This window comes from Delphinapterus leucas, chromosome 1 (assembly GCF_059928025.1).
Source record: "Delphinapterus leucas isolate spDelLeu-1000000601 "Yukka" chromosome 1, BTC_Dleu_Yukka2, whole genome shotgun sequence".
NCBI lineage: Eukaryota > Metazoa > Chordata > Mammalia > Artiodactyla > Monodontidae > Delphinapterus > Delphinapterus leucas.
In genome coordinates, this window is record NC_143129.1 from 81,768,921 (window position 1) to 81,793,680 (window position 24,760).

Below are 24,760 nucleotides of genomic sequence, written 5' to 3' on the forward strand. Positions count from 1 at the left end.
CCAATACTTACGGAGTTTTGATCTGAAACTGTCTGGCTTGAAATTGTGTGCTATTTTTCTTTTCCTTTTTTAAGGAACCAAAAGAAGAAGGCTGGGAGGTGGTTAAACACCCTTACCCCCCAAAACACCTTTACAAAGATTACGGGGGGACGGGCTTCCCTGGTGGCGCAGTGGTTGGGAGTCCGCCTGCTGATGCGCGGGACGCAGGTTTGTGCCTTGCTCCGGGAGGATCCCGCATGCCGCGGAGCGGCTGGGCCCGTGAGCCATGGCCGCTGAGCCTGCGTGTCTGGAGCCTGTGCTCTGCAACAGGAGAGGCCACAGCAGTGAGAGGCCTGCATACCGCAAAAAAAAAAAAAAAAAAAAGAGTACAGGGGTCTTCTTCCACAGAAAAAGAGCTACGGTTGGGATAATGTACCAGCCAGTCTGTCCTGAGGAAATTAAGAGTCCAGCTCCTGGTGAAAGGTAGATGAGGGGGAAGAAAACCACCAAGTCCAGCAACCCCACTTCCAACAGGAAGAATGGGGGTTTGAAAACAATTCAGTTGTGGAAGGAAGGCTGGCTAGTAGAAAACCTGTGCCACCCAGCTCAGGAGTAGAGAGGATGCTGCTGTCCTCAACTGTCCGAGGCACTAATGCCCATTCATGAGGAAGGGGAAGTAGAAGAGGTTCTTCTTCAGGGAGGAGACGGAGAGCTCCCTTAGCCTCCATTACACTTTTTTTGATGACCAAGTAAAAGAAAACTCAGCATTGCTGGGTCAAGGGCTGACATCTTGGGATCACAGAGATGGTAGAATCTTGCTCCAGGTCTTCTGAGGATTTTTGTTCACTGAAAAGGGAAAGGGTTTAAAGTTAAGGATGTGCAGTATGAGATGAGGCAGGAAAGGAATTCAAGTTTCCTTCTAGTTCAGTCTCAGCTTCCAAGTACAAGGTATCAGAAAAAAAATTTTTTTAAGTAAGATTTTGGGGGGCACCCAGTCCCCCTAACCCTGCCAATTATGTTGCTGCTCCACTCCATCAGTGATGCTCTTTATACCCTTCCAAAGCATCCACCTCCCCCACATCCCAGACACTCACATGGATGAACTCTGACTCTGGAACTTCATGCTTTTCCAAGAGGGTTGAGCTAACAGGAGGGGGGAAAAAATGGAGGCAGAAAGAAGAATTAGTAAATAAATGAGAAAAGGGACTCTCAGGTCAAATCTCATACTACTTCTCCATTTCATCGGGAATCAATTTAGGATTCAAAAAGAAGGGGCTAAGAAGCTACCAGATTTGGAAGCACATTGTTTTAATTAACTATTTACTTTTCTGTCTTGACTTCTATAAAATATTTCCTAACACTCTGCTCTACCTTCTTCAATCCCCAGGCGTGGTAGGCACCCAATGAACACTGCCGTCTGATAGTCATGCCATTGTGTAATTTTCTCCTCTTGAGTGTGGGCTGAACTTAGTGACTTTCTTCTAGCGAACAGAATGCACCACAGGAGATGTAAAGTCAATTCTGAGATTAGGCTACAAAAAGACTATAGCTTCCTCTTGGGTACATGCTCTCTCACTTGTTTGCTCTGAGGAAGCTAGCTGCCATACAGTGAGCTGCCTTATGGAAAGGACCATGTGACAAGGAACTGAGGGAATGGCCAACAGCCAACAAAGAACTGAGCCCTTAGCCCAACAGCCTACAAGAAACTGAATCCTGCCAACAACCACATAGATAAGCTTGGAAGCTGATCCTTCCCTGGGCGAGCCTTCAGATGAGACCACACTGCTGGCTACTAGCTTCACTGTAACCTCCTGAGAGACTTTAAGCCAAAGGCACCCAGCTAAGCTACACCCAGATTCTTAAGCTACATTATATCTGAGATAATAATGTTTGTTGTTTTTAGCTGCTAAAATTTGGGGAGATTTGTTACACAATAGATAATATATATTTTTGTACCTGGAAGTGAAGTACTGCTGTAATAAAAATCTAAAATGTGGAAGCGGCTCTGGAAGAGGGAACTGGGTTTGAGGACAGTTTTAGTGAAAGTTTAAAAGTGCCCTGAGCATACTGTAGAATTCTGGACTTTAAGGGAATTGCCAGTAAGGGCTTAAAGTGAAAAAAATCTTATTAAAAATTGAAGGAAAGGGGATCTTTGCAAGGTAGTGGAACAAAGTTTAGCAACAATGTCATCTACAGTTATGTGAAAAGTAGAATACGTGCCTCATGAACTGGGTGATCTGGCTAAGGAGATTTCTAAACCAAGTGCTGAAGGTGCCACCTGGTTTCTTCTTAACGCTTATAGTTAAAATATGAGAGAAGAAAAGTAAGTTCAGGGGAGGACTATTAAACAAAAGGAAGCCAAGACTTGATGGTTTTGAAAATTCTGAGCCTCTCCAGATAGCAAATAATGCTAAAATTAAGAAATGGATAAAATCTAAGGCACTGCCAGGAAAATGTGGTCTACAGATGAAGCCAAGGGTATGACTGTAAAATATCTGTTAAGAACTCAAAGTACTATTCAGTCATACAAAAGGTGATTCAAAAGATTAAGGGTATGTCTCTCAGATCCTCTCAACTTAACAGGATCTCTAAGAAGCATAGAGCTTATCAAGAAGGTATTTGTGGCTTCTAATAGCCTGAATCCCAATGAGATTCATAGGAGGCCCACAAAATCTTTGAGGGTATTATAGCAGCAGAAACACTGTCCTGCTTGGACTGAAAGGGACAGAAATAGTACACAATGAAAAGAGACCACTGGATCCCCAAAATTCTGGCAAGAAGCAGGCTGAGAAAATTACTCAGCTGCAAACACATTGTAGTTTTCATGAAAAAGGAAGACTCAGAAGGCAAAACCAAGAGTCCAAAAGGTAGAGCCAAGAGCCACGAATTATTCTCATGCTTTGAGACCTGATAAAAGAAACTCCAACATTTGCTGGGGTTTAGACTAGCTATGGATCAGACTCCTCTGTGCCTCCCGTTCTCCCTTTTTTATACAGGAATGTGTGAAGAGATTATCTATTGTTTGTCTCATCATTGTATGCTGGGTGTGTGGGGAGAAGATAGCCTGTCTCTTTAGTTTCACAGTCCACAGTGATCGCTGCTTCCTGATACACTCTTAGGTAATTCATTCCTCAAGTGTGGGCTAGATTAAGTGACTAGAATGCAGAATAGGAGACTTGGTTATGAAAGACTGTGGCTTCTGCTTAGGTGCATGCACTGTCACTTGCTCATGCTAAGGGAAGCGAGCTGCCATGTTCTTAGTTGTCCTATGGAGGGGCTCATGTGGCAAAGAACTGAGGGAGGCCCGCAGAAAACAGCCAGCAAGAAACTAAGACCCTCAGTCCAGCAGCTCACCAGAAACTGAATCCTGTCAAAAACCACATAAATGAGCTTAGAAGTGAAGCCTCTCAGTTGAGCCTTCAGATGAGCCTAGCCCTGGACAAAGAGCTTCACTATCATGAAAGACCTTGAGCCAGAGGACCCAGTTAAGCTGCACCCATTTCTAACTCACAGAAACTATGATATATGTTTGTTATTTTAAGTCACTAAGTTCTGGGGTAATATATTATGATGTAATAAGATGATTAACACACCAAAAACAAAAAATTAAATCACAATCTTTACACTGCATCCTTTTGAAAGGTTAACTGTTCACTGTCTTCAGTGCCTGGGAATCTTTCCAGCCTTAAATCCTAAGCTAAGAATTCTCACTTAACTCACCGGGAGATGAAGCATTAGTTGGGGTATTTTGATTGAATACCAGGAAAGTCTGTACATAAAGACTTCCCACCACCCCCTAAAAATGCAGAGATGTTGATACACTTTTCCAAATCACTAAAGATGAGCTCTTAGGAAGATGAACATGCAAAAATCTAGTGAAGAGCAAAAGACAAACAATAGTCTCTGGAAAAAACAGAATTATGGAGGTTCTCAAGGACCTGAAGAGAGAGATGAGAAGATTACATGGAGAAAGGGGCCAAGGAACCAACCTTGTAGTTAGCATTTGCAAAGTCTCTCCAACTACAGGTGAGAAATAGGGGTCAGGAATAGTCGAGACCTCACTGATTTTCTCTAAAGGTGGAGTCTGAGGTAAAACATCAGGACGACCGAAGTGGACGCCTGGAAAAAAGAAAGGGGAAGAAAATCAATAAATAAAAAAGAAGAGAAAAGGGGGTGGGGAAAATATAGGAAAAAATATGTAGCAACTTGGATTTTCATGGACAGGAACGGGGAGTAGAGGTCCTAAGCAGACAAGGACTCAGAAGGAAGGGAGGGAGTGCCCCATCACACGGGGACCCCAACCCTGGCGCTGACCTGGCTCCACTTCCGCCTTTGTTGTCACTTGTGCCTTGTGTTCCCCAGAGACCGATGGCTGGTAAGTTACGCAGGAGTTGCCGCTGGGGCCTGCTCGCCGAGAGAAAGATGAGCCAGACCGAAACTTTTTGGAAGGAGAGGGCTTCACTTCAAAAGGGAAAGAGAGAGCCTACTTAGCACCCACCTCAGAAACCGTCACCAAGACATAGATACAACTTGCTAGCGTCCCCAACACAAACCCAAAGTTGTTCCTCTGCAAAGCAGGAAAAGGGGTTAATGTCAACAAAGATGGGCTCCATGAACTACTCTTCAGAGGAGGGGGCATCTCAGTCCACTTCACTTTGGAAAAGAAGCAGAGAACCTAGAGGAAAGGAGACACATATCTCTCCCCTCCTACAAGCAACCTCAATGGCTTTGCTTCCGCCTGATGACATGTCTCCTATTCTGTAATTCCTTTGTTCTTTAATAGTATCCTTCAGTTAAACCAGACAAAGATGACCTTTTCACTCTATATCCCTGTAGCACTTACACACACAGCACGATGGTGATACTTTACACTTGTTTATATATCACTTTGAAAAGACTTTGAAAGGATTTTTCCACGTTTCTTAAGACTGTTTGGCATGCCTAAGTCCGCTCTGCCTCACCGAGGGACAACTGATGCCTATGATGAGGAGACAGAGATGGGAAGGAGGAGCTGGAATCTGCCAGTGGCAGCAGCGTGAAAGGTTTGGAAAGAAGAACATTGGCACTTCCCAACCAAGAAAGTTGAGGGAAGAGACTAAGAAAGAACACCTGCTAAGCAGAAAAGAGTAAGTGCTTCTCCAACCTTATGATCCTAATCTAAGAACTTCCTGGCCTTGGGGATATGGTAATATTCTTGCCTATCTCTGTCCATAAAAGTCCAGCTTCGCCTATCTCAGCCTGTGGCATGGGTCCTACACCCACAACTAAACATTTTTACAACCCCACCAATTTCTCAGAAATGCCCCTCCCCTCAATGACACATGTAGGGATTGCCAGGGGGGAAGCAGCAACTTGGAAACAACTGAGACAGACAAAGTGACCGACATAAGGATGGGCAGCAGCTCTCACGGGATGTGGGTAGAGTAGGAGAAGCCTCTGGCTTTGGCAGTTCCCTGACAGAGGTGTCCTGCCCCCCATCTCTTGAAGTAAGGGAGCCATTGGAGGGTCATCTGGCAGAAGCCACTTACAGAGGATCTTCTTGAACACTGTAGTGCACATGAAGCGCTGGAACCGTTCGGCGTAGAAGCTTGGGCGATGCACTGATACGGTGTCCTGCAGAGCAAAAGAGACGGCTGCAGAGTTAGAGAGGAGGAGGCCCAGCAAGAGGATCTCTGGTCCAAGGGCCATTTTTCCCTAGGATGAGAGCCTAGCAGAAGGGTAGAACCCACAAATGACATAAGGTAAGAGGAAACTGAGGGGGCAAATCAGAAGTGAGAGAGGCAGAAAGAGGAGAGCCTCTAGCTGACTGCTACTCACCCCATCATGTACCAGAGCTTTCCAAGAGTGCTCCAACTTCTTAACAAACCTGACAAGAAAAATGTATATCATGCATTCAACATTAAACGAATGACCTTATAGTTTTCTACTTTACAGAGTTAAAAGAGCAATCGCAGTAGCAAAGAGAGAGACCGGGAAAGCACCCCCACTATTATGCTGGCTTTCCAAAGAACAGACAGGGTAGTGCTTATTCCACATGGAGATCGAAGCTGTTTCTAGATAAGTCGATTATTGCCCCCCTCAGAAAGGGGTAGTTAATATGTCCCGGCAAGTCAGGGACAAGAATATTTATTGTAAAAGGGGAGCTGGAGGGACAGATGGGCAAACCTGGAAGGGGGTCAAGTACTGTCCAGTTCTCATTAGTACCTGAAACCTTACAGGAGCAAAACTGGGGTCTAACATTTCCAGCTCTTCCTTCACTACCACACCACTGCCTGAATTCCACAGGCTAATGCTTTTCACAGAACACAGTGATCCTCTTGTTTTTCCTCCATGGAAAGGAGGGGTGTGTTTCCAGCTGTATCCTAATGTGGAGTATGACTCATCTCACAGGTCTTCCACAAAAAGCCAGAGAGATGGCGTTTCTACCCTGGTGCTTCTAAGGACTGACTCAGCTTTCCACAGAGGTGTATGCTATGTTTGGGGAGATGGTGGGATAAGGAAGCCAACAGACAGGCATAATCAGGAAATAAAAAACCATCTGAAACCCAAGGAAGCAAGCAGCCAGACTGCAACTTACTCTTCTTGCTTCAGGAAGAATTTGGTGACACCCATCTAAAAAAGCGATGTGAGTAAATCCACATCCACTCTACCCCTAGGATCTATATGCTCCTCACCTGTAAGACTGAAGAATGTCAATGATCCCAATATAAAGCAGCAGCCTTTCCCCTTTACTATTCCGGGCTGGGATGCCACCCATACTGGGGAAGACAAGAGGGAAAGAGTAAGCAAATCTTTTGTCTAGCAGGCAGAGGCTTCTGCTAACCTCAAATCAGGACATGTAACTGAGACCTAAGCATAGTTAGAAGTCCCATCTTCCATAAGCTGGGGAAGAGCGAGAGACTTCGCCCAGCCCCACCCACTTTGGCTTATGTATTGTAACCTCTTTCTCTCCAAATCTCACCTGCCTGCCTCTCCCACCCCAAATCCACAGAAGAGAATCTAAAAATCACCCCTACTCAGCAATTTTAGGAATACTCTCCCAATTAACTCTAAACTTTCTTAGTACTCTACTCTTTTTTTTTTTTTTTTTTTGGCTGCGCTGCAAGCCTTGTGGGATCTTAGTTCCCTGATCAGGGATCGAACCAGGGCTCTCGGCAGTGAAAGCACAGAGTCCTAACCACTGGACCGCCCAGGAATTCCTCCCCAGTACTTTCATATTTTAATTTATGCCCACTGAGACACTCTTCTGGAAAGTCATGGTAAAGAATACTTTAAAATGAAACCACTTAAAAGACATTTGATACTTTAGTAACTACACTTCCTTGATCCATGATGGTAACAAAGACGCCTTCCATAAAGAAGTCTATAATAAATTGTTTTTGATGAAGTTCTAATATAATTTGCAGGCGTGCATCTAAGACTCTGAGCGAACATTTTTTAAAAAGTCTTGGACTTCCCTGGTGGCACAGTAGTTAAGAAACTGCCTGCCAATGCAGGGAACATGGGTTCAATCCCTAGTCTGGGAAGATCCCACATGCTGCGGAGCAACTAAGCCCATGTGCCACAACTACTGAGCTTACACTCTAGAGCCCATGAGCCACAACTACTGAGCCCACGTGCCACAACTACTGAGGCCCATGCGTTCTAGGGGCCCGCATGCCGCAACTACTGAGCCTGCATGCTACAACTACTGAAGCCCACACACCTAGAGCCGGTGCTCCGCAACAAGAGAAGCCACCGCAATGAGAAGCCTGTGCACCGCAACGAAGAGTAGCCCCCATTCGCCGCAAGTAGAGAAAGCCTGCACGCAGCAACGAAGACCAAACGCAGCCAAAAATTAAAAAAAAAAAAGTCTCGGGACTTCCCTGGTGGCACAGTGGTTAAGAATCTGCCTTCCAATGCAGAGGACGTGGGTTCAATCCCTGGTCAGGGAACGAGATCCCACATGCATGCCTCAACTAAGAGTTTGCATGCCAAAACTAAGGAGCCCACCAGCCGCAACTAAGGAGCACACGTGCTGCAACTAAAGGAGCCAGTGAACCACAACTAAGGAGCCATCAAGCTGCAACTCAGGAGCCTGCCTGCCACAACTGAGACTCGGTGCAACCAAAAATAAAAAATAAATAAAAATAAAAAAACAAAAAAAAGAAATTATATGTTTGTTTTAAAATAAATAAATAAATTTTTTAAATTCCAAAAAAAAAAAAGTCTCTTAATTTTGAATAGTTTTCCTTCCCAGATGTACAAATCCCAAATTTAAGACATCTTCCTTTCCTTTTACAGTCTTAGGAAAGCTCATCCTATAGTTCTGTAAGCATTAAAGCTATTGACTTAACTACTGAATAAAGGCTACTCCTTCTCAGAAGCTGCGTCCCTCCCTCAAGAAAAAGTGCTCTGAGCCTATGCACTCCTTCCCAGCGCCCGAGTCCACTCACTGGTCCTCAGTCTCCATGGTGCCACCTCGTCGAGCCTCGCCCTGGATAGATTCCATGGCTGTGGAATAGAGAGCCTTTTGGGGGGCTGGTCTGCGAGTGTCAGTTGAATATTGTGCTTCATTGCCTAAAGGCTCTCGTTGTGCATAATCTATGTTATGGATTGACACCAGGAGGCTATAGTCCATTATCTTGAAGCTCTGCAGCACCTAATGGAAGGAAAAAACATGATCTGAGCCTTGGGAGGTATGAGAATCTTTTTTCAGGATCTCACAGCTTTCCTGATCTGTTTTTGATAGCAAACCTCCAGAGCTATAACCACAGGATCAGCCTTTGCTCCTCCTACTCCTTGGAGAACAGTACATTGACCTCCTCTGGTCACCCTTCACTGATACCCCTTCAGCTTTCCTTCACCAGAGTACATACAAATTAGGCCACGGCCTAGCCCACAAGATCCTCTTTGTTTGTTCTTTCTTTGTATCTCTTCATGAAAAGAGCATTATATTCTCAATGAAAGAAGAAACACATATTTGAGCTCTAAAAAATCCACAAGGAGGGTCTGGTAAAAGTAAACTTTGTGACAGAGCAGATCTGTGGCAGGTCCTTATATGGCCAGCTTCACTTCAGTTCATTATTTGCTGAATCCTTACCATCTGTAGGCACTGTGCCTGCTTATGTGGATACAAAGATACGTAAGAGAGCTTCTGTCCTCGTGGATATTATAATTTAGAAAGGGAAACTAATGTAAAAATAAATACAATACAGTCTACTATGTTTAACAATGGAAGTGCATACATGATTGAGGAATACTACAGAGACGTACATAAATAGGTTTATGAGGGATCGATTAGAGAGAAAATAAATGCAAGTAAATAAAGGAAGGAAAGAAGAATGCCAAGGCCTGGAAGCATAAAACAGCAGGCTACGTGCAGGGAGGTATAATTTGGTGTTGCTAGAACATAAAATGCAAAGGCTAGGTGTTTGGCACGTGAGAGAGGATGGTAGGGGCAAGACAATGACAGGCCTGATGTGTCATATTAAGGAGCCTGGATTGTCTCCTACAGTTCTCAACCTTGTATATTTCCACCAGTTCCAGCAGCTCACTTTGGGGGTTTTGGTAGGTGGATAGAGTAAGGGATAAAGAGAGTTCAGGACTGATTCTTGGCCTCTCCCGCCGTGGAGCACAGGCTCCGACGCACAGGCCCAGAGGCCATGGCTAACGGGCCCAGCCGCTCCGCGGCATGTGGGATCCTCCCAGACCGGGGCACAAACCCGTGTCCCTTGCATTGGCAGGCGGACTCTCAACCACTGCGCCACCAGGGAAGCCCAGGACTGATTCTTATGTGTGGTATGAAAAACCTCTCTGCTCCACCAAGTCTCCAGTCCTCACAACCAAAAGAGCCAAACTAAAATAGGCATTATCCTGGAAGTAGATGCAGAGTAAGCAAAGAAAGGCAAGGATGGATAACATCATGGACTGAATAGAAGATGACAATCCTACAAAAGCAGTTTGCCAAAAAAAAAAAAAAAAAAGGTGGAAAAATCAGTAGGGAAAGATGTCACAAAAACCAACAGATGTTAAGAAAGTGGAATCAGGGCTTCTCTGGTGGTGCAGTGGTTGAGAGTCCACCTGCCGACGCAGGGGACACGGGTTCGTGCCCCGGTCCGGGAAGATCCCACATGCCGCGGAGCGGCTGGGCCCGTGAGCCATGGCCGCTGAGCCTGTGCATCCGGAGCCTGTGCTCCGCAACAGGAGAGGCCACAGCAGTGAGAGGCCTGCGTATCGCAAAAAAAACAAAAAAAAAAGAAAGTGGAATCAATCAACTGTCAAACACTGCAGAAAATTCAAGGAAGGACTGAGAAGTACTCTCTATTTGGCATCTAGGTGGTCATTGGAGAGAGCAGTTCAATTGAAGTGGTGAGAGCAAAAGCCAGGACACGGTGGGTTGAGGCAGGAATAGGAGAAGAGAAAGGGAAAAGAGAAATGGAGGCATCGTTAAATGAAGACATTGAAAAACATTCTCTTAATCTTAAAATGAAAAAGAGATAAACTTGTTTGTATATAGATATAGAAAATAGTCAGTTGAGGCTGAAGCCAGAGGTGGGAAAGGAAGTAAGTGATGAAGCAGGATCCTAGAGAAACAGGAGGAAATGGATCTAGGTCACAAAAGGGACTGACCTGGAATAATCGACCAAGTTGGGAAGAAAATATAGATTAAGGATGGTTAAGTGTAGATCCATTTATAAAGTGATGATGGGGGCAGGACAAAGGGATGGTACAGAATAGAAAGTTGAGGTAGTTTGTTGAGAAACAAGGCTGGGGGGATGAGAGTCAGAAAACTGTTTGAAGAGAGTGCCAATCATGTGCAATCTCTGGGAGGAACAGGAAATGGATTGATGAGGAATACTGAGGGTCCAGGTAAGGGGTGGATATCATAAATCTGTAGAGATGCCAGTATACACAGTTGTGTGATTTTTTTCAGCAGCACTCAGCTTCTAAGATATAAATTTGAATTTGGCAGACAGGATCAAAAACTGAGCCATGATGGTGCTGGTATGAAAATAAGGAGAATGTATGCTTATGAGGCCCAGGACAGGTAGCAGGTAGAGAAAAAAAAGACAGGAGGGGAGTTAGACAAACGGGGAGAAAGTAAAAATGTAAAGGCATAAAGGATCTAATATAAAAGTTATTTTAAATGAAGTCTGGCACAGATGGAGCTAAGGAACAGAGTCCCATCTCCCACAGATTAGATGCCTAAGAATGACCAAGCTGTTTTACAGATTGAGATTTCTGGTGCCTGAGAGAGAAGGAAATGTGACAAACTCACCAAACAGTCGCGCTGCAGGGTCTTGCACAGAGCATTGTACATATCAGCATCCAAAAAGAGACCATCAGGGATGTCTTGTAAGAAGTCCAAGTCTTTAAGGGTGGGGAGAGGTTTCTCTCGCTCTTTTTGGGAAGCCCGCCTTTTGTAGGTTGAGCCCTTGAGGTCATATTTGATATGCATCTTGACTGAGCGTGGTAAGAGATTGTTCATCACCACAATTCGAATGTTCTTACCACCTGCCTGCACACAGTACAGTCCATAGAACTTAGGCAGCAAAGTCCGAGGGTTCTGGTTGAGGTTCTGAGGACAAGAAAGTAAAAAGAAGTAGAAGAGCAAGGTAGCTGATTTTCAATAAAACTCAAGGGCAAAGGCTGTCACCCCCCTTCCTTTGTCTGTTACATGGGATTCACATACAATCTGCCCATAAGCCCACATTACATTTGTTTAAAATTTCCCAATGTATCTATCTCAATAATGAGATCACCACCAAGCCGAGTGGAAGGCCTACAATACAGTAAGCAGTCAGGATACTAAACATATGATGAACATATTCCTTCAGAGAGGTTTAAGAGAAGACAGCACTGAAAAAGACTTAATGCTTAGCCTTCTGTATAGTATATTCTTGTGAGTATGAAAGGAGGCAAAGGAGAGTTCCCTAACTTCTCCAGAACCTCCAAGAGGTATCAGTCAGAGTAAGAAAAAATACAGTATTATCAAGGGAAGTAACCAACCTCATACTCTACTCTAGGAGCTGGACTAAGAATGGAAAGCAGAATCATCATTGAATAAAAACAAAAATAAACAAATGGGACCTAATTAAACTTAGAAGTTTTTGCACAGCAAAGGAAACCATCAACAAAATGAAGAGAAAGCCCAAAAAATGGGAGAAAATATTTGCAAATGAAGTGACCGACAAATGATTTTTCTCTAAAATATACAAACAGTTCATGCAGCTCAATATCAGAAAAAAAAAAAACCCCAATCAAAAAATGGGGACTTCTTTCGAAGATGGCGGAAGAGTAAGACGCGGAGATCACCTTCCTCCCCACAGATACACCAGAAATACATCTACATGTGGAACAACTCCTACAGAACACCTACTGAACGCTGGCAGAAGACCGCAGACCTCCCAAAAGGCAAGAAACCCCCCACATACCTGAGTAGGGCAAAAGAAAAAAGAATAAACAGAGACAAAAGAATAGGGATGGGACCAGCACCAGTGGGAGGGAGCTGTGAAGGAGGAAAGGTTTCCACACACTAGGAAGCCCCTTCGCGGGTGGAGACTGCGGGTGGCGGAGGGGGAAAGCTTCAGAGCCGCGGAGGAGAGCACAGCAACAGGGATGCGGAGGGCAAAGCAGGGAGAGATTCCCGCACAGAGGATCGGTGCCGACCAGTACTCACCAGCCCAAGAGACTTGTCTGCTCACCCGCCGGGGCGGACAGGGCTGGGAGTTGAGGCTCGGGCTTCGGTCAGAGCGCCGGGAGAGGACTGGGGTTGGCAGCGTGAACACAGCCTGCAGGGGGTTAGTGCGCCACAGCTAGCCGGGAGGCAGTCCGGGGAAGTCTGGACCTGCCGAAGAGGCAAGAGACTTTTTCTTCCCTCTTTTGTTTCCTGGTGCGCGAGGAGAGGGGATTAAGAACGCTGCTTAAAGGAGCTCCAAAAAAAAAAAAAAAAGGAGCTCCAGAGATGGGCGCGAGCCACAGCTAAAAGCGTGGACCCCAAAGACGGGCATGAGACGCTAAGGCTGCTGCTGCCGCCACCAAGAAGCCTGTGTGCGAGCACAGGTCACTATCCACACCCTCCTTACGGGGGAGCCTGTGCAGCCAGCCACTACCAGGGTCCCGGGATCCAGGGACAACTCCCCCGGGAGAACGCACGGCGCGCCTCAGGCTGCTGCAACGTCACGCCGGCCTCTGCCGCCGCAGGCTCGCCCTGCACTCCGTGCCCCTCCCTCCCCCCGGCCTGAGTGAGCCAGAGCCCCTGAATTAGCAGCTCCTTTAACCCCGTCCTGTCTGAGCAAAAAAGAGACGCCCTCCGGAGACCTACACACAGAGGCGGGGCCAAATCCAAAGCTGAGCCCCTGGGAGCTGTGGGATAAAGAAGAGAAAGGGAAATCTCTCCCAGCAGCCTCAGAAGCAGCGGATTAAAGCTCCACACTCAACTTGATGTACCCTGCATCTGTGGAATACATGAATAGACAACGAATCATCCCAAATTAAGGAGCCGTGTGGATGAAAGGCTCCTGGTGCTGCAGCCAGGAGTTAGTGCTGTGCCTCTGAGGTGGGAGAGCCAACTTCAGGACACTGGTACACAAGAGGCCTCCCAGCTGCATATAATACCAAATGGCGAAAATCTCCCAGAGATCTCCATCTCAACGCCAGCACCCAGCTTCACGCAACGACCAGCAAGCTACAGTGCTGGACATCCTATGCCAAACAACTAGCAAGACAGAAACACAACCCCACCCATTAGCAGAGAAGCTGCCCAAAATCATAGTAAGTCTACAGACACCCCAAAACACACCATCAGACGTGGACCTGCCCACCAGAAAGACAAGATCCAGCCTCATCCACCAGAACACAGGCACTAGTCCCCTCCACCAGGAAGCCCACACAACCCCCCCTGAACCAACCTTAGCCACTGAGGAGAGACACTAAAAACAACAGGAACTACGAACCTGCAGCCTGCAAAAAGGAGACCCCAAACACAGTAAGATAAGCAAAATGAGAAGACAGAAAAACACACAGCAGATGAAGGAGCAAGATAAAAACCCACCAGACCTAACAAATGAAGAGGAAATACGCAGTCTACCTGAAAAAGAATTCAGAATAATGATAGTAAAGATGATCCAAAATCTTGGAAATAGAATAGACAAAATGCAAGAAACAGTTAACAAGGACCTAGAAGATCTAAAGATGAAACAAACAATGATGAACAACACAATAAATGAAATGAAAAATACTCTAGATGGGATCAATAGCAGAATAACTGAGGCAGAAGAACGGATAAGTGACCTGGAAGATAAAATAGTGGAAATAACTAATGCAGAGCAGAATAAAGAAAAAAGAATGAAAAGAACTGAGGACAGTCTCAGAGACCTCTGGGACAACATTAAATGCACCAACATTCGAATTATAGGGGTTCCAGAAGAAGAAGAGAAAAAGAAAGGGACTGAGAAAATATTTGAAGAGATTATAGTTGAAAACTTCCCTAATATGGGAAAGGAAATAGTTAATCAAGTCCAGGAAGCACAGAGAGTCCCATACAGGATAAATCCAAGGAGAAATACGCCAAGACACATATTAATCAAACTGTCAAAAATTAAATACAAAGAAAGCATATTAAAAGCAGCAAGGGAAAAACAACAAATAACACACAAGGGAATCCCCATAAGGTTAACAGCTGATCTTTCAGCAGAAACTCTGCAAGCCAGAAGGGACTGGCAGGACATATTGAAAGTGTTGAAGGAGAAAAACCTGCAACCAAGATTACTCTACCCAGCAAGGATCTCATTCAGATTTGATGGAGAAATTAAAACCTTTACAGACAAGCAAAAGCTGAGAGAGTTCAGCACCACCAAACCAGCTCTACAACAACTGCTAAAGGAACTTCTCTAGGCAAGAAACACAAAAGAAGGAAAAGACCTACAATAACGAACCCAAAATAATTAAGAAAATGGGAATGGGAACATACATATCGATAATTACCTTAAATGTAAATGGACTAAATGCTCCCACCAAAAGACACAGATTGGCTGAATGGATACAAAAACAAGACGCATATATTTTCTGTCTACAAGAGACCCACTTCAGACCTAGAGACACATACAGACTGAAAGTAAGGGGATGGAAAAAGGTATTTCATGCAAATGGAAACCAAAAGAAAGCTGGAGTAGCAATTCTCATAACAGACAAAATAGACTTTAAAATAAAGACTATTAGAAGAGACAAAGAAGGACACTACATAATGATCAAGGGATCGATCCAAGAAGAAGATATAACAATTGTAAATATTTATGCACCCAACACAGGAGCACCTCAATACATAAGGCAAATACTAACAGCCATAAAAGGGGAAATCGACAGTAACACATTCATAGTAGGGGACTTTAACACCCCACTTTCACCAATGGACAGATCATCCAAAATGAAAATAAATAAGGAAACACAAGCTTTAAATGATACATTAAACAAGATGGACTTAACTGATATTTATACGACATTCCATCCAAAAACAACAGAATACACATTTTTCTCAAGTGCTCATGGAACATTCTCCAGGATAGATCATATCTTGGGTCACAAATCAAGCCTTGGTACATTTAAGAAAATTGAAATTGTATCAAGTATCTTTTCTGACCACAAGGCTATGAGACTAGATATCAATTACAGGAAAAGATCTGTAAAAAATACAAACACATGGAGGCTAAACAATACACTACTTAATAACGAAGTGATCACTGAAGAAATCAAAGAGGAAATTAAAAAATACCTAGAAACAAGATCTCAAAATCTATGGGATGCAGCAAAAGCAGTTCTAAGAGGGAAGTTTATAGCAATAATTCAAAAAGAGTCATGTACCACAATGTTCATTGCAGCTCTATTTACAATAGCCAGGCCATGGAAACAACCTAAGTGTCCATAGACAGATGAATATTAAAGAAGATGTGGCACATATATACAATGGAATATTACTCAGCCATAAAAAGAAACGAAATTGAGCTATTTGTAATGAGGTGGATAGACCTAGAGTCTGTCATACAGAGTGAAGTAAGTCAGAAAGAGAAAGACAAATACCGTATGCTAACACATATATATGGAATTTAAGAAAAAAAAAATGTCATGAAGAACCTAGGGGTAAGACAGGAATAAAGACACAGACCTACTAGAGAATGGACTTGAGGATATGGGGAGGGGGAAGGGTAAGCTGTGACAAAGCAAGCAAGAGGCATGGACATATATACACTACCAAACGTAAGGTAGATAGCTACTGGGAAGCAGCCGCATAGCACAGGGAGATCAGCTCAGTGCTTTGTGACCACCTAGAGGGGTGGGATAGGGAGGGTGGGAGGGAGGGAGACGCAAGCGGGAAGAGATATGGGAACATATGTATAACTGATTCACTTTGTTATGAAGCAGAAGCTAGCACACCATTGTAAAGCAATTATACTCCAATAAAGATGTTAAAAAAAAAAAGGTAGAAGATATAAATAGACATTTCTCCAAAGAAGATATACAGATGGCCAAAAAAGCACATGAAAAGATGCTCAACATCACTAATTGTTAGAGAAATGCAAATCAAAACTACAATGAGGTATCACCTCACACTGGTCAGAATGGCCATCATCAAAAAGTCTAGAAACGGGCTTCCCTGGTGGCGCAGTGGTTGCGAGTCCGCCTGCCGATGCAGGGGACACGGGTTCGTGCCCCGGTCCACGAAGATCCCACATGCCATGGAGCAGCTGGGCCCATGAGCCATGGCTGCTGAGCCTGCGCATCCGGAGTCTGTGCTCCGCATTGGGAGAGGCCAAAACAGTGAGAGGCCCGAGTACCACAAAAAAAAAAAAAAAAAAAAATCTACAAACAATAAATGCTGGAGAGGGTGTGAAGAAAAGGGAACCCTCCTACACTGTTGGTGGGAATGTACAGCCACTATGGAGAACAGCATGGAGATTCCTTAAAAAACTAAAACTAGAGCTACCATATGATCCAGCGATTCCACTCCTGTTCAGTGTTCTTTGCAGCCCTATTTACAACAGCTAGGACATGGAAGCAACCTAAATGTCCATCAACAGAGGAATGGATAAAGATGTGGTACATATATACAATGGAATATTACTCAGCCATAAAAAAGAATGAAATAATGCCATTTGCAGCGACATGGATGGACCTAGAGATTGTCATACTGAGTGAAAGTAAGTCAGAAAGAGAAAAATAAATATCATATATTATCACTTATATGTGGAATTTTAAAAATGGTACACATGAACCTATTTACAAAACAGAAGTTGAGTCACTGATGTAGAAAACACACTTGTGGTTACTGGGGGGAAAAGGCAGGGGGTAAACTGGGAAACTGGGATTGACATACACACAGTACTATACACAGAACGCATAATTAATAAGAACCTACTGAATAGCACAGGGAACTAACTCTATTCAATACTCTGTAATATGGGAATAGAATCTAAAAAAAGTGGATATATGTGCATGTATAACTGACTCACTTTGCTTGCTGTACAGCAGAAACAAAACACTGTAAATCAACTATACTCCAATAAAAAAGTTTTTTTTTAATCATCATTGAATCTTGTCTTTGGGTAGCAGGGTCTAAGCTAAGAACACTTAAAATAGGACAGATAAACAAAACCTCCTTTAGCCATAGAGAGACAAAAGAGATGGGAAAAGCACAAAGATGAACTACATTCCTACGACAGAAGGGCTGACATTGTTTTGTCCCCCTGATGGCAGCCTCCCCAGCCTTGTCCTGGAGTGGAGTGGGCAGCTCAGGCAGCCAGTGCTCCTGGTCCTCTCACCATGTAGTATCCTGGAAGCAGCTTCTGCAGAAACTCCGCCTCTTTGTGCTGGACTGTTTTAATGATGAATTCATCATCGCTGGACACATAGAAGAGGGAACCACTAGCCCCAGAGTTGCAGAGTTCAATCAGCGGCTCATTGCAGAGGGAGTACTGGGCCCAGAGAAAAGAGAGCAAGAGGTTCAGAGATACAAGGGCATGCCCAACCAGAAATCAACTACAGATGCAATTCTAAAGAAAAACTAGAGCAAGAGTGTGGAGAGAGGGTCTTCCTTTGGAAGTATCCCTCTGATACTGGAGTCCCAGGGTCCTGAAATCTGGAAGCTTACCAAGTAATCATCAGGGCGGATACCAAATAACTCCCGAAAGTAGCGGAAGGCAACAGGTGCATAGGTCTTGAACCGAAAGTCATTGTAGTGATGAGCAGGAGTCAGGTTGCTCCCTTCACTGTGGGGTTGAACAGAAGAAGCCATAACTTACCAGTCCCCGTAATTTAGGGAGTCCACACCCTGGAAAGACACTCAGTCACCCAGAGGCAGGTCAATACATCCCTCCTGAGAGAACCAAAGGGACTGGATGAGTCAGTTACATAATGGGACAAGGCACAACATGGGGATTAAGACATGGGCACAGGGAATCATATTACCTCCTCCCGATGCACTAAATTGTTTTTTTAGGGCTCAGTCCACAGGCCGGAGGCTCATGGAAACATCCAAAGGAGAGCATGTGCTCTTCAAATTCTCCAGTCCCCATATCACCCTGATTAAAATCAGGTTAAGGTTTGGATGCATGCCTAAATTAGACATGAACCCTAAAATGCCCTGATGATGATATAAAAAAGCCACATTTTCTAGGACATTCCCCTGCACATTAACCTCTGTACCTCGGGAAGAAGATACTCTCCACCACATAGAAGTCTTGCATGAGGACATCCCGCTCTGGTTTGGTACTCAGGCTCCCCACAGTGTGAGTAATGCCTAACTGGATGGCACCTTTTAAAGCTGACGAGGTTGTCTAAGAAACAAGAGAAACAAGGAGAAAGTTTCTAGTATTAAATCTGATCATAGCAATAAAAACTCAGGAGAGAAGAACCAGAAGGAACACAGGAGAGTAAATGCCTATCTAGTAGTTCAGACTAAAGTGGGGCAATCCAGTTTCCCCATCCCCACACTCTACATGGCAGTTAAGCCTGCAAAGATTGGAAGAGCATGAAGATACAGAATAGCAAAGTGGGGACTCTCTAAACAAGGTGTTCCCTCCTATCCACATCTATATCTGGAAGATACGTTGTACTGAGAGAACAATCCTAGGTCTCACTCCAAAGGTTCCTGCCCCCAGAGTATATGGAGTCCTCCAAACATTTTATTCATCTGATACAGAATGTAACTAAAATTAACTGATACTCTGATTCACTGCCTAGCTACTGAAGTTCAGTTCTCTAAGGCAAGGGCTGACTGGCGTTCCAAGGACAACTGAGTGGCAAAAAAAGCTCCTGACTGAAGAAGAAAGCCTGAAAGATTCAAATTATTTCTGAGAGAACTATTTAGATTTAAAATTATCATACTGTGGTCAAAACACAAATATAAGAGCCCCACTCTTACAATCCAGGATTTCAATGTCATGGGAAAATGTCGTATTATCTAGTTCTGTGCTGTCCAATATAGTAGCTACTAGCTACACTCGGCTATTTAATTTTAAGTTAAAGTTAATTTAATTTAAAAATCATTTCTTCAGTCTTACTAGCCACATTCAGGTATGATTAGTGGGTACCACACTGGATAACACAGATATAGCACATTTCAATCACTGCAGAAAGTTCTATTGGACAGTTTTGTTCTAAGTGATTTCCCTTATCCCCCCAACCCTCACCAAATATTACTTGTATCAATATTCTACCTAGTCCTCATTGGGCATTAAAATTATAACTAGGAACTTCCCTGGTGGTCCAGTGGTTAAAAATCTGCTTCCCAGTGCGGGGGATGCGGGTTCGAGCCCTGGTTGTGGAACTAAGATCCCACATGCCATGGGGCAACTAAGCCCATGCGCTCTGAAGCCCACATGCCACAATTAGAGAGAAGCCTGTGAGCCACAACGAAGCGCCTGTACACCACAACGAAAGATACCATGTGCCACAGCTAACACCCAATGCAGCCAAATAAATAAATATTTTTAAAAATAAGAATAGGGATTTCCCTGGTGGCACACTGGCTGAGAATCCACCTGCCAATGCAGGGGACACGGGTTTGAGCCCTGGTCCAAGAAGATCTCACATGCCACGAAGCAACTAAGCCCGTGCACCACAACTACTGAGCCCGCGCACCACAACTACTGAAGCCCACACGCCTCGAGCCTGTGCTCTGCAACAAGAGGAGCCACCGCAGTGAGAAGCCTGCATACTGCAATGAAGAGTAGCCCCTGCTTGCCACAGCTAGAGAAAGCCCATGCACAGCAACGAAGACCAAACACGGCCAAAAAAAGTTTAACACTTAAAAAAGAATTTTTAAGTAAGAATATTTTAAAAAAATAAATAGAATTATAACAAATTTTTTAAGTGCTTGCCTCTCCAATTAGACTAGAAACTCATCTTTTTGTCTCAGTGTTCAGCACATAAAAAGAGCTCAGTAAATGTCTGTTTAATTGACATGGGCCTCAGAGTCCATTCCCAGGGAGAGTCAGGTCCCTGACTGAGAATGAGTCAGTCCACCTCTATCACTTCGGACAATACAATAAAGACAGAGAACAAACACAAGAAAAATTTACATGGGCCAGACAAGGTATAGATGCCAAATAGGAGGTTGAACACTGTACCCCAGGAAACCTAAGCATCTCCAATTAGTCCAGAACTGGGGAACTGGGTCACTCCAGGACGCTTCTCTCCTGTTTTCCCTTCACCAGTTCAATTTTCTCTTCTTGGCTATTACTACTATCTTTCCAATCCATTTGCTATCTCTAGCTCAAAATCAGGTATTCTAGGCCCTATTCACCAACTGAAACTACAATCTTAAAAAAACAAAACCCATGGACTTCCCTGGTGGTCCAGTGGGTAAGATTCCATGCTCCCAATGCAGGGGGCCCAGGTTCGATCCCTGGGCGGGGAACTAGATCCCACATGCATGCCACAACCGAGAGTCCACATGCCGCAACTAAGAGCCTGCATGCCGCAACTAAGAGCCTGCACGCCACAACTAAGAGCCCGCATGTCACAATTAAGAGTCCACCTGCCACAACTAAGAGTCCGCATGCCGCAACTAAGAAACCCACATGCTGCAACTAAAGATCCCGCATGCCGCAATGAAGACTCAGCATGCCACAACTAAGACCCAGCACAGACAAAAAACAAAATAAAACAAAACATACACACAAAGAAAAATTCTTGACCTGCTGTCTATCTCTGTATCACCAAGCTGAATGCGATCCAGCCTTCACTTTATGTACATCCAGCACAAGAAACATGGTTCCCTAAAGCTAGGTAAGAATGGCCTTGGGGGCTTATTACATGTGTATATCTAACAGGAAAACACAATTTCTTCAGCTCAGTGAAAAAGCATCCAACACCAGATTTGTTCATTAAGAACATTCTCATTTAAACACATATACAAGGACTTCCTTAGTGGCACAGTGGTTAAGAATCCGCCTGCCAATGCAGGGTACACGGGTTCCATCCCTGGTCCAGGAAGACCCCACATGCCACAGAGCAACTAAGCCTGTGTGCCACAACTACTGAGCCCACGTGCCACAACTACTGAAGCCTGTGCGCCTAGAGCCCATGCTCCGCAACAAGAGAAGCCACCACAATGAGAAGTCCATGCACCGCAACGAAGAGTAGCCCCCTGCTCGCTGCAACTAGAGAAAGCTGGCGAGCAGCAACAAAGACCCAATGCAGCCAAAAACAAAAATGAAAACAAACAAAACGAAAAACACATATACAGGGCTTCCCTGGTGGCAGAGTGGTTAAGAATCTGCCTGCCAATGCAGGGGACACGGGTTCGAGCCCTGGTCCGGGAAGATCCCACATGCTGCCGAGCAACTAAGCCCGTGCCACAACTACTGAGCCTGTGCTCTAGAGCCCATGAGCCACAACTACTGAGCCTGTGTGCCACAACTACTGAAGCCCGTGCGTCTAAAGCCCATGTTCTGCAACTAGAGAAACCACCGCAATAAGAAGCCTGCGCACCGCAACGAAGAGTAGCTCCCACTCGCCACAACTAGAGAAAGCCTGCGTGCAGCAATGAAGAGCCAACGCAGCCAAAGATAAAATAAATAAATTTATAAAACAAAACAAAACCCATATATACAGACGGGAAATAATTTACCCTTTGTAAAGTAAATTCTAAAGTTCAAGTTGCGGGGCTTCCCTGGTGGCACAGTGGTTGGGAATCCACCTGCCAATGCAGGGGACACGGGTTCGAGCCCTGGTCCGGAAGGATCCCACATGCCGCAGAGCAACTGTGCCCATGTGCCACAGCTACCAAGCCTGCGCTCTGGAGCCGCGAGCTACAGCTACTGAGCCGCGCACCACAACTGCTGGGGCCCATGCGCCTGGAGCCCATGCTCCACAGCAGGAGAGGCCACCGCAGTGAGAGGCCCACGCACCGCAGCGGAAGAGTGGCCCCCGCTCGCTGCAACTAGGGAAAGCCCGCGCACAGCAACGAAGACCCAACGCAGCCAAAAATAAATAAAAATAAAATAATTAAATTTATAAAAAATAAAAAAGTTCAAGTTGTATTATGGCTATTGTGCAAAGGTTTAGCGTATCAAGAAATGGGATGGAATGTGGAGAATAATATCAGGGAGACAGAACTATCCCTTCCTGGAGTAAGATGAATGGGTTTCACCCAGACACACCTTTTTATATGTTGTCTCTCCTGAGGAATCAACACCTCGGTGGCCTATTTTCTTCATGGGCATGCTAGAGGCATAAGGCACCTAGAATAAGAAGAGTCAAGATTAGTACATGATTCCCATGTAACACACCAAACAGCTACCACGATAGTAAATCAAAAAAAACAAAACATGCAACACACCCTTTTTAGGTTAAGAACGTTTTATAAAATCTTCAGAAGATCCCTCCCATGCAAACACACAGCTATAGTGTTGCTCCCCAAAGAACTAAACTGACTAAAAGAACACAAAGAAAACTCCAAAGGACACATATTTCACCTTTGGTTCTCAGAAAGATGACATAGAAAATTAAAATGATTATCATTAAAGAAAAGGAGAAACAGGGGAAGTAAGCAATAGCAGCCCCAGAAAAAAGGAAAGACCCTCAGTTTACAAAAGGAAGAGAGAAGTAGAGCTCCACAGACCCAGCTTTCTTTCAGAAACTACTACCCCTCTAATATTCAACCCAACCTGAACACTATTTGCTCAAACTGAATTCACCAGCAGAAATGATCTAGCCACTGGCAAATGCAAGTACTGCGAGCCCAAGTATTAAGAGGCTGTGGCAATAAGATGAGTCCTCTAAGATAAGGGCCTCAGTGCCTCAAAGAGATTCCTGAGAACGTGGTATGGCTTTGTTTTCTACTCACATACATCACAGCCTCTGAAAAAAGGAAGAAGTAAAACCAGTGAAGCAGAGGCTAGAAGGCTATTCTCCACAGCCAAGATGCCAGCACAACAGACATGAAGGTATTCTTCACGATGTCGATACTCAAGTTAACAAGCCAGAAGGCAAAAAGACTACTGAAAATAGCATGTTACCATCTTAGGGCCTGATATTTAAGTTCTACTCTTCTTGCTAAGACCCTTAGTGCCAGAAAACCCTCAGTATATAACCTGACAGATCTTGGAAGATGTTCTGAGAAAAAAGCCTAAAATCCTACGCCAAAATGGTCTGCACTCTGAGGTCCCGTCACAAAACCCAGGAGAGATGCAAGAAGTAAAAAGAGGAATGGGAAATACTCTGTGGGAAGAAAATTAAGCAAATACAAGATACTCTGCACAAGAGAAAAACTTAGAATATCAACAGCTTCAGTACGGTTAAAAGAAGTTCGCCACATTCACTGAAGCTACGCAGTCAGGAGGTATTAACAGCAAAACAAGAGAATGAGCTTTAGTGTCAGACTAGCTTTGAATCCTAACCTTATTAATTACAGGACCTTGGGCAAGCTATAGAACCTCTAAACTTCACTTTTTCATCTATAAAACATGGATAACAACAGTACCTACACTCATAGAGGCTCTTTGCAGGATTAAATAAGAATACCTATAAAGAGCACTTAGGTACCTTATTTACTCTTTGGTACATTAAAAAAAGGCTCAGGGTCTTCCCTGGTGGCGCAGTGGTTGGGAGTCCGCCTGCCAATGCAGGGTTCAAGCCCTGGTCCAGGAAGATCCTGCGTGCCGCGGAACAACTGGGCCCGTGCGCCACAACTGCTGAGCCTGCCCTCTGGAGCCCGTGAGCCACAACTGCTGAGCCTGCATGCTGCAACTGCTGAGGCCCCCACGCCTGGAGCCCGTGCTCTGTGACGGAAGAGGCCACCACACTGAGAAGCCCACGCACTGCAGCAAGGAGTAGCCCCCACTCGCTGCAACTAGAGAGAGCCTGCGCACAGCAACGAAGACCCAATAGATCCAAAAATAAATAAATAAAATAAGTAAATTTAAAACATTAAAAAAAAGTTCAATAAATCTGAGCTATTATTAATATTCATAATAAACTGTGACAAAAGTAGAGTTGTATAATTACTAGCCTACCAAAGAGATGTGAGAACCCTATCTAGATTCCAAGACCCAAGTAGGGGGAAAATAAGGATGTTATAAACAAGTATCCTTCTATCCCAGAATGAAGGTTTTAGAACCACTGTATCAATATAAAACTCACCTCAGATGCCATGGGTCTCTTGATTCCAGATGCTGTGAAAAAAATAAAATAAACAAACACAACCATAAGTATATACACACACTCACAACGATCTCTATCAAGCCCACTGAAACAATCAGGATGTGAGTCACAGTAAACCTGACAATGAGCTCCTGCCTCT

At 44.4% G+C, this 24,760-nt stretch overlaps 1 protein-coding gene across 21 annotated transcripts in view; it reads right to left on the minus strand.

Moving 5' to 3' along the window:
- Window positions 1-344: 344 nt before the first annotated feature.
- PIP5K1A (phosphatidylinositol-4-phosphate 5-kinase type 1 alpha) overlaps window positions 345-24,760 on the minus strand; it is a 40,652-nt gene continuing 16,236 nt past the window's right edge. For 3 of the 21 annotated variants that reach the window (XM_089915702.1, XM_089915705.1, XM_089915733.1), the window contains 12 exons: window positions 24,601-24,632; window positions 22,620-22,700; window positions 18,658-18,788; window positions 18,104-18,221; window positions 17,775-17,927; window positions 11,240-11,539; window positions 8,415-8,620; window positions 6,654-6,737; window positions 5,797-5,845; window positions 5,508-5,592; window positions 4,294-4,440; window positions 1,129-4,098 (listed from right to left, as the gene is read on the minus strand). In XM_089915702.1, the coding sequence (XP_089771828.1) occupies window positions 3,776-4,098; window positions 4,294-4,440; window positions 5,508-5,592; window positions 5,797-5,845; window positions 6,654-6,737; window positions 8,415-8,620; window positions 11,240-11,539; window positions 17,775-17,927; window positions 18,104-18,221; window positions 18,658-18,788; window positions 22,620-22,700; window positions 24,601-24,632 (1,709 nt within the window). In that variant the 3' untranslated portion in view covers window positions 1,129-3,775. The other 18 variants (XM_089915719.1, XM_089915728.1, XM_089915732.1 and 15 more) reach the window with 17 other exon arrangements.